Source organism: Vulpes vulpes, chromosome 15 (genome assembly GCF_048418805.1).
Source record: "Vulpes vulpes isolate BD-2025 chromosome 15, VulVul3, whole genome shotgun sequence".
NCBI classification, from domain to species: domain Eukaryota; kingdom Metazoa; phylum Chordata; class Mammalia; order Carnivora; family Canidae; genus Vulpes; species Vulpes vulpes.
The window spans coordinates 10,103,770-10,120,215 of record NC_132794.1 but is presented as its reverse complement, the minus strand read 5'-3'; the positions used below and the strand labels follow the sequence as shown (position 1 = coordinate 10,120,215).

General features: G+C 47.0%; 1 protein-coding gene across 2 annotated transcripts in view; it reads right to left on the bottom strand.

Moving 5' to 3' along the window:
- RUNX1 (RUNX family transcription factor 1) overlaps positions 1–16,446 on the bottom strand; it is a 249,926-nt gene that overhangs the window by 48,744 nt on the left and 184,736 nt on the right. For both annotated transcript variants that reach the window (XM_072740750.1, XM_072740751.1), the window contains exon 5: positions 13,328–13,432. In XM_072740750.1, coding sequence (XP_072596851.1) covers positions 13,328–13,432 — 105 coding nt within the window. The remainder of the gene's footprint in view (positions 1–13,327; positions 13,433–16,446) is intronic.

The following is a 16,446-nucleotide window of genomic DNA, read 5'->3' as shown; positions in this document are numbered from 1 at the left end:
CCTAGATCCCTGGGATCTTCCTAGATCTCAAAGGAACAGACTTGCCCTTTTCTCTGTCGTGACCTTGGGACTCTGCCTCTGGAAGCCCGGCTTGGTGGGACCAGCTTCCCAGCTCCCCTCCGCTCCACATGCAAGAGGAGACCCTCCTTTTCCACGAATGTTTTGAACTTTCTTCCCTTTGACTCCGTAAACAGTCCCTCCTCTGTCTGAATACTGTGGTGTGTGAAAGCAGGATCTCGGCTCCCTGAGCAGGCTCAGAAAGTGCTGCGGATGATGCTGAGTCTTCCCGCAGCCTCTGGGGCGCCCGCCCCACTCCTGCCCTGGCTCTTCTCCACCCTCAGCTTTTTTTTTTTTCTTTTCTTTTTTTTTTTTTTTTAACCACTTCTGCTTCCTTCATCTCTTTGCAGCTGCAGCAGAGAGATATAGTAAAGCTACTGTATAGGATTTTGAAAGCAGGGCCTCTGAGAGCTTTCCAAACTCCATACAAGCCGGTTATTCTCTGGCTTGTTTTCTTTGGCTTCAGGTTAGTAACACAGAATGAGTCAAACAGTATTAACTTTCAATAGGGAAGTGGTGTGGTCAACCAAAGCTGTTTGCGGCTAGATTGTGCAGATAGGTAGGGCAGGTAATGAAGAACAGCCCATAATGTTGCAAGGAGGCGAAGAAGGGAGGCAGGCCTCGCTCAGAAACATCTAACAATGAAGTCAACAGGACTCAAACCATCTTTTTTAGTTGGCTGAGGAATTAACACCGAGGTCTCTGACCGGCCAGCTTCAGGAAGTTGGCCATGTTGGGACTCTGTGGCTTGCACAATTGAGTACTTTGTGGATATAAGGATGTCTTTTTCTTTTTTTTTCCTTTTCCCTTTTTTCTTAAATGATGCCAAAGCCATGGGAAATCTAGTTAGGATGATTTCCCCTGCTTGTGGCATGTCACTCTGGAGTGGACCTTTTTATTCATTTCTTTCTCCAACCGGGGGGAGTGATAGATGCACCCCTCCTCTCCCCCCTTCCAACCCCGGGCCCTCCCCCATCTTCCCAGGATCTCTGCCTCCCTAGGTTGGTGGGCTGACTGCAGGGCTCTCCTCCTCCAGGTTGGAAGATGATGCATTGGAAGTGCAACTGCTCCTACAGACATCGACCGAGTCATCCTTTGAGAAGCCCATAAGGATCTTAAAATCATCGGATGCCCTCTCATTCTGCAGACGGGGAAGCAGAGGCTCTGAGAGTGGACGTGGGCCGCTGAGCTTCGCAGAGCCAGCGGGGGCCAGAAGCTGCGTCTCCCAGGCCAGCGGTCTTTCCACCAGGCCGCCGCTCCCTTGCCCAGGGCTCAGGATTCTTTTTACAGTTCAACAGAGCAGCTCCCGAGAAGAGCCCAGCCCTGGAGACTCAAATTTCAGCAGTTTCCAGTCCTTTCTGCCTGCACTCGGCTGCCTATTTATTTTGAGACCGGCTGAATCACCCAAGGAATAGAACGAGTTTCTCCCAACCTGTTCCTGGCAACCAGTCAGCAAATGAACAGGACAGAAAGCCAGCCTCTCTCTGGAGCCTTGAAAGATTCTCACCTCTGAGCTGCTGCAGATTTGACTTGTCCTGGGAAACTGGCATGGAGGCTCAAGGGTGTAACATTTCACCTCCCTGAAATCTAATCCAGAAATCTCAGGCAAGCAGCATATGTAAAGAGCTAAAAAAAAAAAAAAAAAAGAATAAGGACTCCGCCAGCTGCTCTAGGACCTTGGGTGTTCCAGCGCTCTTCCCAAGCCTTTCACTGAGAGAAAAGGGAATTCTAGGGTCCTGGAGGAAAAACTGCACTTGGCTTTGGAAAAGAAATACATCTTAAAAGAAAACTCAGCTCTCATAACCACCAGGTTGCTCCTTTTTGTTTTCAATCTTCATCAAGCGCGCATAGCAGTAGGTAAAGAAAATATCAAGATATTCTGATGGCAAAAGGTAAAATTCCTAGCAGTATGGATTTACAGCAGGTCTGATTTGAATGTCTCTGTTTTTTCTCTACAGTTGTCTTCTCCTCAGTTGCAAAAGACCTGATGAGATGAAATCTACCTCCAAAAAACCAATAATGATTTTATTTCAGACTCCTACGATTTTTTGTGTAATATGCACAAACAACAATTTTTCTATTACATTTTTCTATTATTTTGCCACCTAGCCATCAGATTTCTATTATCGAATTGATAAGACTGTTTGCGAAGCATCTTGATATCTATTATCTCAATTCATCCAAAACAACCCTATGCAGTAGACCGCTCCTATGATTCTTCCCATCTTACAGATGACCTAGCGGGAGCTTCTCGATGTTGAGAGACTCTGCAGGCACACAGCACCCTAAGTGCTAACTAGCATCCAGTTAAGAAACAAGAACACTTTGATAAAATCTCTGTTTGGAAAAGGACCACCTCTCTCTACAAGGCAATTCAGTTAACGGGATTTTGCTTCAGTGAGGAATAAGTTGTTGAAGTTGGTTCAGTACTTGGAATTAATAATAGATAGGGTAAAAGGGAAAAAGAGAAAAAAGCCCTTATTGTATTGTATTCTGGGGGCCTGATTTGCCAGGATTTTTTTTTTTTTTAATAACTTGGCAATGGCAAGTGCTTGGCCCCCACTTGGGCAGAGTTCCAGTAGTTCCCTGGGTAAGGGCTAAGGGATGAGGGAAAGGGATCTGTGTCCAGGGCATGTGCTAATATTTAAGAAGCTCCCCTGTGCCAAGCTGTGCTGCCATCAATCTGCACAAGACCTTGGCCCGCCCCTCCCCACCCCACCAGGGGTGTATATCACCTTCCTGGTTTTACACCTAATCTGGTCTCAGAGGAGACGTTGAATGAGGCAGCCAGCTCTCCAGTGGCCAACCACCACTCTAGTCTGCCTCTCAGCCTAGTTCATTTTCTCTTTACAGCCCCCATTCTACAGGTGGGGAAACTGAGGTACAGCTAGTAAATCGCAGGGATCAGACTTGAAGCCAGGCCGGTCCAGCTCCAAATGCCTCTCTCACTCCCTCGGGCTCAGAGCTCTCTGCTTCATTTCTGAATCCCAGGGGCCCATGCCCTGTTGGCAATGCTGAAGACGAACAAGAAAGACGTGATCGTGTGCATTTCTCTTGAGCTCTTTAAAACGAATGAATTGGAAGCATCACAAAAGCACTCTGAAGCTAAGTAAAAATAAGGTGACACCAGGAGCAAATCCAAAAGGGGGCACGAATGCACACAGTCCTTACGAACTGACCTAGTTCAAAATATTTCCTTTTCATCTCAGGTGACCAGAAGACTGACTTCGAGGCCGCAGCAAATAAAAACAAAACCAACCAAACACATAGCATATCAAATGTTCGGCATTTCAGTATATGAAAGAATCCGGAAAGACTTCCATAACGGTCTGAGTTTTAGTCAATACTGGCTTTAATGGAACCTGAGTACATGTAAATCATGGAAGTACTAAACTAATGTATTGCCATTAACTTACTTTATAGGGGTCTAGGGAGTTGGCAGGTTAATTCAATGGTGTTTCTTAAACAACAACAAAAAAAGCGCAAACAGAAAAGAAATTTGCTTTGGGTACTTAAATTTTTTTTGACCTTAGTTTTCATCTATTAATGTATACCCACAATAGTCAGCTATTGGCTGTAGCAAACTTTACCAGCAACGCTGCGTAACGTACTTGCACATAAGACTCGATACAAATACGCCAGGTGCGCTCCCCTGGTCTTGTTACGAAAGCGGCATTTCACATTCAACCAAATGTCAGTGTCTCATGTGCTGTGTGATAATACGGCTGAGAGGCCCAGTAATAGATTATACCTAATTTACCCCTTCTTTGTTGCCAACTTTCCCTAGCAAAAAAACCTTTAAAGCAAATTATTTATCAAAGACGAGAACATGGAAAGAACAGAACTCCAAAATGACAAATTCACTCAAATGACCTTAAACGCAGGTCTAGTGCAAGGCAGTAGCTTTTCCTTAACTTATTCAAGCTGAACTTCTGGGGTTGTTTTGTTGCCCTTTGGTGGTGGTGGAGTTCCATGAGACCCATTGGATCTAATTCTTACTTGATGACTTTCTTGGCTACATGGCTTACAGAAAAACCCCCAAGCCTTGGGGGGAAAACTCAAGCAGAGTTTTGTCTGTCTGTCTTCAAAATGAGAAGTGGAGGATGGCTAGTGTACGGAAAAATTCTCAATCCACCCCAAAGCCAAGAAGCCAAACAGGATAATACTGTGTGGCACTGCCAACAACAATCTATCCGCAGGCGTGGGTCCCCATGCTGGCTGTCACAGTGGCATTCCCAGCACTGGGACCCACCTGTTCCTGCAGCACCAGAGGTGACCAGTGCCCTGGCTCAGGTCCCCCCACAGTGCAACTGGATGACACGCATGGGCATCGGCTGAGTTGCTCCCTAACCACCCAGGTGATGTTGGGGCATGCAGGTTACAAATCAAGGAGCCGCACATGTGCAGAAAGGTCTCCAACTCAATGGTGAGGGCATCCTGTCATTGAAATGTGCCACTGTCTTTTGGAGGAAATGAAGGAAAGCCCTACCAAATAGAATCCAAAATATCCAAAAAAAAAAAAAAAAAACCCTCCAGAACAAGTCTAGAAAGACATGTTGGTTTAGGGAACTTAGAGGGTGACAGGGTGTTTCCTACACCTGTTTCCTACACCTGTGGCTAGCTGGTCCAGGCACCCCGGGAGGTGAGCTGCTTTCCTCCGGGGCAAGAATTCAGACCCCAAGAGACTTTGGCATACTTCATGTCAGTCTTCTAGAACAATGTGGAAGAGCCTCTCCTACAGCTTGTCATGCATATATTGAAAAGAGCCCACAGGTAGATCTCACTACCGAATTTTGCCGTTACTCAGACAGCATTTTTCTTTCCCCCGGAATTTCTCACAAAGTTCACCATTTGAGAGTAAGTCCATTTTACCAAAGAGGGACTTAGGAACAGTGCCCAGAGCATTTCAAGGGTCCATAAAAATGCCAGAAAAGAAATTTTACTGGATCTAAATACAAAAAGAAAACTGAAAAAAAAAATCAAAATTTATAAATGTTTAATTAAATGTCTTAAAAAATGCAGCATGATGGCAACCTCATGAATTTTTTAAACGTAGGATTCACAATTTTTTTTGTTTGTTTGTTTAGAGTTTTCTCATCACCAAAGGATTCCAAGACTCAATGCAAATAATAGCTCTACCTTCTGAAGACTTATCGTGTGTTCTAAATGTTCTACAGAGGCTGTCTCCGCAAGCCTCCCAGCCTTGTGAGGTCAACACAGCCACTGTCCTTGTTTTACGGAGGCTCAGCCACCTGCCACCAGGTATGGTCATCCACATGGTTAGCAAGTAACAGGATGGGGATCTCAACCCTGATTGTAATCACGTTGTTCATGGCAGTGAAATCGGGGCCGAAGGTAATGAGACAAGTTATTCATGGCCAGATAATTTCAAAAATAAATGAGAAAAGCCCTTTCAAAAATTTACAGCAAAAGAAGAAGAAGGAGGAGGAAGAAGAGGAGGAGGAGGAGATATTACGCACATGGGTGCACATGGATATGTCCAATGTCACATAGGACAGAGTCCCCTTCTCCCAGGGCAGGGGACCAGGGGGACTCAGCCTCTAAGAAGCTTTGTTTGTGGTGAACCTATGGCTCTGTTTTTCTGACAATATTTTGTTATCCCTTCTGAGTGCGAGCTAATTTGGAGATTATCTCATCCTGTCACCTGGTTGGAGAGAAGAGGAAAGTGAGGACCAGGACTAAAGTACTTAAGATAATTGCCCAAGATCACACCCACCGGCCTGGTGGCGCCAGTGTGAAACCCAGGTCCTCCGTTCAGGATCCAGAGACCTTTCTACATGTTTTAAGATTAAGAAATGGAAGCCTAAATAGAGACAGATTTTTTTTCCCCCTTTGAGCCCTTCATATACTAAATTCTAACAAGGTCTGTGATACATTGGCTTAGATCCCGACCTCACAGGAGTGACATTTAAAATAGTGCTTCGGTTTGCAATGGTCCCAATGGAAGGAGAAATCCAAGGGAATGGTCTAAGTTTCATTAAGTGCTTCTTCTCTCCTCTCTCCCTATTAGACTGAGCATATACCTAAATCCTTTCATGGGGTTCTCACTTGGCCTGTATTAAGCCCATCAAAAGCTCAAGGGTCAGAGACATCTTTATATATATACAATTCTTCTCATTCTAGTTTGATACTACTAAAAATGATGAACAGAATGAGATTCCAAAATGCATTAGACACATTTAGGCAGGTTATTATTAATCCTATAAAAATTGCTTTTGCCAAGTCTTGGGGTAGTCGGGAGCTTAGTCCAGTGCAAATTATGGTACCAGTGGAAGTCACCCAGAATGTCCATCTTAGCACCAAAATGCCTTTCAGAGTGGGGAGGAGGAATATATGTAGTACATTTCCTCCTCTTTGAGCCTCTGTCTGTCTCCTACTTTATATCCAAGTGGGAGGGAAGAAGGCATTATTTCCCTTTTTTTTTTTTTTTTTTTTTTTTGCAAATCAGGATTTCATCTAGAAAGAACTAAGGTCTAAATCTGATATTTGAAGAATCCAAGGGATTAAGCAGATCACTGTTCATTACCTGCAAGAAATGCTTAAGCAGTTCTGAGCAAACAAAGTGACTGTAGATGGATAATTATAATCCTGAGATCACAGATCTACAAAACTGCCTGGCATTCCACTAACCAGTGAGGAGCAAAGGGCACAGGTTTTCATCCTCCCAGAGGGCTGGACCCTCTGGTCCCCACCTGGATTCTCGGGGAAGCTCCTTGCAAAAGAGGGGTGGGGGGACCAGGACTTGGAATGTTTGCCTGGTGACCATTTTGTCACATTATTCATCTTTCCTGCATGCCAACACTGGAAGTCCCTGCTTCAGGTCCCTGTTGACGCCAGGCCCCCAAGCAGACCCTGGTGACACAGGCGGAGCGAGCCATCTGTACATGGGACCATGTGGCTGCATGTTGGGTCCTGCCCCCTGCCCCGGGGTGCACCGCAACCCCAACCACGGGACAATGCTGGTGCCCTGCCTGTCCAGTGTCTGCCAAGGCTCTGAGGCTCTGCTTTCTGGAAGACTGTATTCGAACCAGCATTGTATCGATAAACCCTCCTAATAAAAAAGTTCTGAAACAGAAATTTCAATACAAGGAAGCCCAAGGAGCAGTTGGTGCAGTTCTTAAAACCAGACACTGGCGTCTGCGGGTTGCGGTGTCTGGACTTGCTTCTTTCCAGTTCTGGCTTCTGACCCTGTAACCTTGGGCAAGGGATCTCACTTCTCTTTGCTTCAGCCTGCTTACCTGTTCTTGCAGAGGTGGTGTCAACTAATACACGGGAAGCTCTTTGAACCGTGTTGGGCAAACGACAGCACTAAGTGCCAGTTATTATTATTATTAGGTGTTTTTAATATTATTCTTCTTAAAGATTTTATTTGAGAGAGATAGAGAGAAGAGAGCATGAACAGGGGGAGCAAAGGAAGGAGAAGCAGGATCCCCGCGGAGCTGGGAGCCCGATGTGGGACTCGATCCCAGGACCCTGGGATCATGACCCGAGCCAAAGGCAGACACTTAACCGACTGAGCCACCCAGGTGCCCCAGTTTATAGGTATTTTTCACGCATTGCTCTTTTTCCCTCCAAACATGCTCTCCATGTTTAAGGACCTTGTTTTTTCTGTCTCTCTGCTAGAGATTTTGTTACTCACATTCAAAATCATAGACGGAACTATATTTATGGGATGTAATCTCAACAAAGTCCTTAGCAAAGCAACTGAGTGATAAAGAGTGAGGCCCTTCAGCGGACCTATGTTAACTATGATTCCCTTTTTTTTTTTTTGAAAGTCGGCAAGAGGGCTAGTGCCCCAGGAATACAGCATTTTCTGAAGTTTTAAAGTAGCAGCTCCACCTGCCTACCTGTTACTGTGAATACCAAGCAAGCACAACACAGTTTCTGTGAAGGACTCCTTAAACCTGAGGCCAGGAGTTGTCCCAGAAATGGCCAATGTTCGTTGTATTAATCTTTGCAATTCTTAATTAGGTTACTCAGTGTTCCCAATGTAACAGATACCTGGCCAGACAGGTGATGGCTTGTGACATCAGAATGACTACCCCGTATCACTGGGATCCCCACCCCCTGCTATGGGGTGACTCAGGGTCCCAACTGCTCACTCTCCTCAATCTCTCCCCTTGGAAAGGAGAAAAAATGTGTGGGAAATATCAGAAAGGGAGACAAAACATGAAAGACACCCAACTCTGGGAAATGAACTAGGGGTGGTGGAAGGGGAGGTGGGCAGGGGGGGTAGGGGTGACTGGGTGACGGGCACTGAGGGGGGCATTTGATGGGATGAGCACTGGGTGTTATTCTATATGTTGACAAATTGAATAAAAAATAAATTTATATAAAAAAAATCTCTCCCCTTGGCAAACTATCTTCCCCCATGGCATCGAGCTACTACAGCTCCTCTGCAGAGAATACTGCAGAGATACTGCTTCAGTATCTTAATGTTATTCTGTAAGAGATGCATGGGCTAGAGCTAGAGTTTTCACTAGATCTCCCCAAATATAAAAAAAAATACATTAAAAACAGCTCTCAAATACCCTTTTCCTGAAAAAATCCTGTCCGTCCCTCTCTCACGCTTACTGAGAAGACTATCTTTCAATATGTTAACACGCCACAAAGTGCCCCATCTACGAAATGAAAACAGACTCCCCCTTGCTGCTTGCAGGAACTGATCCCAGCACAGAATAGCTTCTGACGGTGCTCTGTCTCCGTAATAAATTCAATTTTTCATCAATCAGTGATTTCTCTATTAGTCTGAGATGTAAATAAAATCCCATGGAATGGGCGGGGTGGAGGGGGAACGAGTTTTGACTCATTAGGTAGCAGGTCAGTTACTGTAAAAGAGCAAGTAACCATCTGAAGCAAAAAGCATTCTCAATCCTCTTCAGAAGGCACTTTTTCCTGGACTTTCACCAACCCAAACCCAGGAAAGTGGAGTGGGAAGCATCAAGTTATCCCACTGGGCTGGCCAATGGTCAGGTGTGGCATGTTCTCTAGTTCTTACTCCTTTTCCCCTGAGTGTCAGGATGGGTGGGATAAGCTTCCCTTCTGCTGTTTTGTACGAGGGCTTCAAGTTGAAGGCCTCACCCCTGCCTGCAATGAGGCATCAGCATTTGCCCTTTCTAGACCATCTTACAATTGGCATGACTCTGAGAAGTCCTATAAGCCAACACTTCATTTCAAACACGAGGGTAAGGCTACAAAGCCAGGTCAGGTAGTTTGGAATAGGTGATGTACAGACGGCACAGGTGGATGAGGAGGTGAATGGACAGATGGACAGACGGACGGATGGGAGTACGGGATTACATGCCACGAGCTTCTCATTCTCTTTCTGCCCTCGTCACCAACTATTTCCTTTCAACTAAGGCAAATTATTTCATTTCTCTGAGCTTCTCCTTTTCCTCTGAGGCCATTAGGCCTGGAGGCTCTCTCCTCAGCTCCCCCAGTCTTTGATTTCATAAAACAATAGAACTTTTCAAAACTATTTGACTTGCCAATGCCAGGGCCACTTTGCCAGAATTGGCCAAAACTCATAGCATCTTAATAACAGAAGGGACTTACTTGGAAGCTGTTATTAATCCACAGTTGCAACACTGGGCATTCTGATTATATGCAATGACCTCTCTTAACATCACATTAGGAAGTGGCTTTGAGGGACACCTGGGTGGCTCAGTGGTTGAGCATCTGCCCCTGGCCCAGGGCGTGATCCCAGGATCCTGGGATCGAGTCCCACATCGGGCTCCCTGCAGGGAGCCTGCTTCTCCCTCTGCCCGTGTCTCTGCCTCTCTCTGTGTCTCTCATGGATAAATAAACAAAATCTTAAAAAAAAAAAAAAAGAAAGTGGCTTTGAATTCTTCACAGTAGCCGAGACCGAGGCAACCTAAGTGTCCATCAATGAATGAATGGATAAAAAATATACACACACGTACACACACACACAATGGAATATTATTCAGCCTTATAAGGAAGGAAATGCTGCCATTTGCAGCAACGTGAATGAACATCGAGGGCGGTGTGCCACACGAAATAAGTCAGAGAAAAACAAATAATGTATAATCTCACATGTAAAATCTGAAAAAAAACAAAAAGACAAAAAAAAAATTTCAAAAAACCAGAGAGCAGCAGATTGGCGAATGCCAAGGCCAGGGGATGGGGGCCGAGGGGGAGTGCAGGGAAGTGGGTGAAGGTGGTCAGAGACTACAAACTTCCAGTTACAAGATCAACGCGTCCCAGGGATGTAACGTATAGCGGGATGACTAAAGTTAACAATACCGTATTGTATATTTGAAAGTTGCTCGGCGAACAGATCTGAAAAGTTCTCATCACACACACATGCACACACACACACACACACACACACACAAACTGGAACTCTGAGGTGATGGATGTGTTAACTCACCTTATTAATCATTTTGCAATACACACATATATCAAATCATCATGTTGTAAACCCAAAACTTACACAATGTTATGCGTCAATTATATCTCAATAAAGCTGAAAAGAACCCTGTTCACTTTCTCTTTGGGGGAAAAGAAAAAAAAAAAAGGAAGAAAGTGGCTGTGAGCCGAACTTCATCAAAAAATAGTTCCCACCTTGAACCTAGATGTTCACACAACGAGGAAGACAACCTACAAAAATCAGCACCGAGGGCCCACCCTTCTTTTCCTGGGATGAACAGTAAAGTCAGCATTACCCAAAGCCACCCTGGGAGGCTCTGTGCGCTTTCAGTTGTTTTTCTAGAAGTCCTTTGTGCCAGGTGAGACTATCTACCTGGGGCTCTAACACCTCTCTGCACCATGCTTACTACCTTCCATTTAATTTTTCCTAAGACCCTAAATTCCATTTGGCAGGAAAGACTCCATAAAAACGGGTGCCTCCTTGGAGCAAATCTCGCCTGTCTGTTCAAAGAGCCCTTCTCAATAATGACTGTTTTCTGAAGTTATAAAACAGCAGTAAACTGTATATACGGGCAGGCCATTACAATCCGTATTTTTCTCCTCTGACTGCCAATTCTTAAAAGTCAGAGCACCCACCATTTGTCTTCTGAAGCTCAGCTGCCTGGGTGGGTTTTTAAATGTTTCAGGAAATACTGGCAGTGGGGCAAGAGCCATCGCCCCCTCTTTTTACGCACGAGAGAGTAACAGAGGCAGAGGCGTACCAAAGGGTCACCGGTTTAAGCTTCTTCCTCCAGGCAGGTTGGCATTTGAACCGCTTCGAGTTCTCTAGAGAGAGATTCCATAGCCACCGGAGTGGGCCTTTCTCAAAGTTTAATTACCCTCAAAGACAATTCCGTGCCCCTCGCCACTGCCTGCCTCAGCCCCGAGCCTTGCCAGAACGCAAGCCTGCTTCCCCTCTGGTCCTCTGCGGACAGCCAAGGCACCTGCGTGGTTTCTGATGCATCGTTAACATAACGGGGTCACCACGGGCCATCAGTCTGCTGCTCCTACTTTGGGGAACCCAACGAAGGTGGGTTTGGTTGTCACTGTGTGGTCCCCGTGCCCGTGATCTGCTTTGCAAATGTCAGTTGGAATCCGGGGATGCTACTGACTCCCGGGTTTTCCTGAGTCCGGGCGTGACCAGATCATCTCCAGGACCCCGAGAGAAAAGGCCGAGAGGGGGTAAACGAGCTCAGAAACAAGGGGCGACACGGCCCAGGCCAACGGCAGTAGGGGGATCGAGACCGGAATGCCGTGTCCCCGAGGGCTGTCCCTGCTGGCTAAGGTGCTTCCTTGCGGGGGACCCCACTCTGGGGCGTCGGGAAAGTGGAGGCACCACAGGGAACGGTGTGAGCAGGTGCTCGGGACCCTGAGGCCGCGGCCAGCACCGTAGGAAGCACTGCGGGAGCCGGGCTGAGCACAGGGTGACCCGGGGAGCCCCCTGGGGGCCACCCCGCAGAGCAGCAGCGTCAGGTGCAGGCGGGGGGCCCCTACTGCAGATGGAGAACATTTGCAGGCCTCGTCCTCTGTGCTGGGCACAAAGCACCGTCTCATCCTACCTGAGAAGGGAGCTCTCCCTTGTGTCTCCATCTCGCGGAGGAGGAGACCGAGGTCCAGGGAGGCCCCATAACTTGCCGGAGCCTGACGTGCCTCAACCAGAACTCCACTTGTTCTGCCCCCGGAGCCCAGATTCTTTTTTTTTTTTTTTTTTAAGATTTTATTTATTCATGAGAGACACAGAGAGAGAGAGAGCGCGGCAGAGACAGGCAGAGGGAGAAGCAGGCTCCATGCAGGGAGCCCGACATGGGACTCGATCCCGGGACCCGGGGATCATGACCTGAGCTGAAACCAGATGCTCAACCACTGAGCCACCCAGGTGTCCCCGGAGCCCAGATTCTTAACCACTCCGTTTTACACCCTGACCTCGCTGCGTCTCAACCTCCAGGCACAGTGGGCAGCCCCGTTTTTGACTCCGTCTCCCAGCAGAAGAGAGAGGACTCCTTTTCCACCGGGGACCTGATACGGTTTGGAGGCACGCAGATGCTGGCCGGAGCCCAGCCTCCACCCGGGGCAGGGTGTGGCCCTGGAGAAGAGTGTTACTCTTGTGTTTACTCAAAGATAGTCATTAAGTCACCGTGAAGACATCTTTCTGCAGACTAAACAACCCCACTGCTTTTTAAAAAAGCTTTCCTCACAGGAGCTCTTTTTTTTGGGACCGTCTTTCTATATTTGCTGGTTTTCCCCCAGGAATTCTTCTGCCCTCCCATTCTCTATTTTAACCGGTCCTTGCAATAAGATTCTGATCTGTGCCACAGAGAGGAAAAAAAAAAAGGTCATTTTCATAGCTTTCATCTCTGGCCCTCACAGATGAAGACAAGGCCAGCATGGACAGTAATCAACCACTTGTGGTCCACTCTGACCCTCCGGCATTTTTCTGGCCGCCCCTGTGGCTGGCCAATCTTCCATTTACTGTTTGTTTCTGATCCTGGTGAACTTCACCGTGTATCTGAGGGACTCGCCCTTGGTCTCCTGCAGCCCCCAAATGCTTCATGCACGCACATGACTCAGCCCAATTTGCTCCTCTGCCCCCCTAAGAGGAAGCTTCAAAAGGAGCCCAGTGCTCAGACACAAACTTTGAACGAGTGTCAACAATACAATTCTTTCTCCCTGCAGGAAGGAGCCTCATTTTCCTCTCTGACAGAGGTCTGGGCCACATTTGAGCAATGCCAGTCAAACCCAAGGCTCCTGTGGGATCGCCCCTGGTGCCTCCGGGTACCAGCCCGGAAGGTGAGGCAGCCCCGCTGAGGAGCCCACTTACTTCGAGGTTCTCGGGGTCCGTCCACGGTGATTTTGATGGCTCTGTGGTAAGTGGCAACTTGCGGTGGATTCGTGAAGACGGTGATGGTCAGAGTGAAGCTTTTCCCTGTTGGAACACAAAGGAGAACACCAAAAAATGAGGCGACGGTCCGAATGGATCTGCTGGGTTAGTTGACCATTAATTTAAGCTTCCTGGCCCTCAAGCTGCAGCACAAGTTAGTGGTTTTCCCAGCACTCCCTTAGGCTTGGCTTTGCTCAAAATCTGGAATGCACACCTCTCTGGTGTTTGTCTAGATGTTAACACTTCTCACGGTTATACGGCTTTCGCTAAATCATCAATAAACAACACAGGATCAAGAGAGATTGGGCTTTGTTTTCTTTCAAGTCAAGACTCCCGGGAACGTGGGATCGGATTGGCAGCTGTCCACTGCCCCCCTACAGTCCCCAAGGAGTAAGGGAAACCGTATCCGTCTCTCCCTTCTAATACCGCTTGCCCCCCCCCCCCCCAAGGGTTAGCAGGGACAGAAGCCTTGAGTTTGCGGATGGGCGAAGTTAAAATTATTCCCTCCGTATTTCAAAAAGACTAATTGCTGGTTAATTGACCTTAAATATTATTTTTAAATGCTAGACGGTATTAGAGGCATCCATGGGATTGGCCAGACAAAATTTATAGTCAATAAACTGACTTAACGATATGTAATTGACAGACTGAGATTCAATAAAGACTATAAACATATATACACACGTGGATCCCCACCTAAACCCTTTCCATACACGCGTGGGACGTGAGCGTGTTTTCATTATCACGCTGCTTCTAGTAACTTTTAAAGACTATTTAAAAATATATTTGTAACTTAGAATGCAATTACTGACATAAAAGCAAATATAATATATACACCAACAAATAATAGTAACAGTAAGTATTAATAATGCACATCTAAAAAAAATAATGCACATCTATTAACAATTTAAGCATTTCTTCTTGGCCAAGTGGTTCAGACGATGAAGTCTGGGTTTGAACTCTGGCTAGCTGACCTTTGGCAGGGTCCTAGGCCCCTCCGGGCCTCAGTGCCCTTACCTGGAAGATGGGTACACATAGCAGTTCGTACCTTACAGAATTTGAGGGGGATGGTTAAATGAGTTAATAGGAGTAAAACCATTAAACCCGTATCTGGGGTATGATATTCAAAGGGATGCATGCGAGAGTGTGTGTGTATGTGTGTGTGTGTGTGTGTGTGTGTGTGTTGTGCTGACTTTTATTAATTTTTTCTCTGTTTCTCAGCGCTCCGCAACAGAATTCGAAGGTTTGACTGAACGCGGTGTTTGGACCACCCATGTCAGGGCACCGAGTTTCTATTTAACGGTTTCTCCTCTTAATCATGTAAAATGTAAAATCATCAATGTAAAATCATGTAAAAACCAAGAAGAAAGGAAAGGAAAACCATGCCCATTCATCCCCCTATCTGTTCCCGAACCATTTCAAGATCAAATTGTCTTCCTTCCCCAAGTTTGAAAGAGCTAAACACCTTCAACTATCATGCATGTTGTAATACAAAAAAAAAAAAAGCCACCAAGAAGCTCAGTAAAAATACAGTAGACCCTCGAACGGCACAGGGGTTGGGGGCGTCGGCCCTCTTACTGTTGAGAATCTGCTACAACCTTTGACTCCCCCAAAACTACCATCCGCCTACTGCTGACCGGAAGACTTACTCGTAACACGAGCAGTCAATGAACACATATATTTTTTTTGTTTCATACGTATCACATAGTGTGTTCTTACAATAAAGTGAGTTAGAGAAAAGAAAATATTACTACGGAAATTGTAAGGAGGAGAAAGTGTGTTTACAGTCCTGTACTGTATTTATTGAAAAAAATCTGCACGTAAGGGGACCTGCATGGGTCAACCCTTGCTCAAGGGTCAACTGTGTCATCCTTGGACACAACAAGCCGGTGATTCCTAATCATGAAAAAGCCCCAGCGAACAATCTCCAAGGATCTGCATTGTGTCTACAGGGAAGCCTATGATAAGAAGAACAATGACAAGCCACGATTGGATGCCGAAACTGGCTTCGCCCCCGCCTGGCTTTACAACCAAAGTCACGGCTGACCTGTCTGACAGGCGAGGTGAGGCTGCTTTTCTGGGGAGGGGTGCTCCGTCCGAGAAGCCCAGGAGACCTGGTCCCCAAATTTATCTTCCCATCAACTGCTCTTCTCTCCTGGAACCCAGAGAAGATTCCTTCTGGGCTTTAGGAAGATTCCTTTTGCCATCTTTAGGACATCATTCTTATGTGGCCACATGACTCCCCCCACCCCCACCACCACCACCTGACCAGATCACTTCTCTCGTGGCATCTTGCTGAAGTAGGGGAATGGGCAGGAGGGGCCTCAGGTCAGGCCCCAGCCAGGTTGGCACACCCAGGTCAACTGCCCATCTAGGAGCTGGCCAAGGGAGCAGAGGTAGCTGCAGCCCTGGTGGTGGCCCATCCACGCAGTCCTCCAAGCACTGTGGCCCGTCTGCCTTCTCGGTCAAGAACCTACAAGGGTCTGACCTGTATCAAGACGGAGTCCACCAGCCAGCTGTCAGGACCTTCTCACCCATACTCCCCCATGAGTTCTTTCTTTCTTTTAAATTTTTTTTTAAAGATTTTATTTTTTTATTCATGAGAGACACAGAGAGAAGCAGAGACTCAGTCAGAGGGAGAAGCAGGCTCCATGTGGGGAGGCCAATGCGGGGCTTGATCCCAGGTACCCGGGATCATGACCTGAGCCAAAGGCAGATGCTCAACCACTGAGCCACCCAGGTGCCCCCCATGAGTTATTTCTTGCTCACTCCCTCTCTCTCCCAGCTGGACTCTTCTCCTTGGAACCCCACTCAGGGGTACACATTTCCACATTGGGACTGTCTTCCTCCAGCCCCCAGGCCAGCCCATCAAGGCCTCCTTGCTCTGGCCCCTGCCTCGGCATTCCTGGCTTCGGAGTGGGGCTCATGTCTCAGGTGGCCTCCACCTTTCCCTCCCCAACATCTGCCTCCTACAGCCGTACTCACCACTGACCCATGGGGACCGAATGGGTTTGTGGCTGTGAAGGCCCAGGGGCAGGGACAGCAGTGCAGACCTCTGT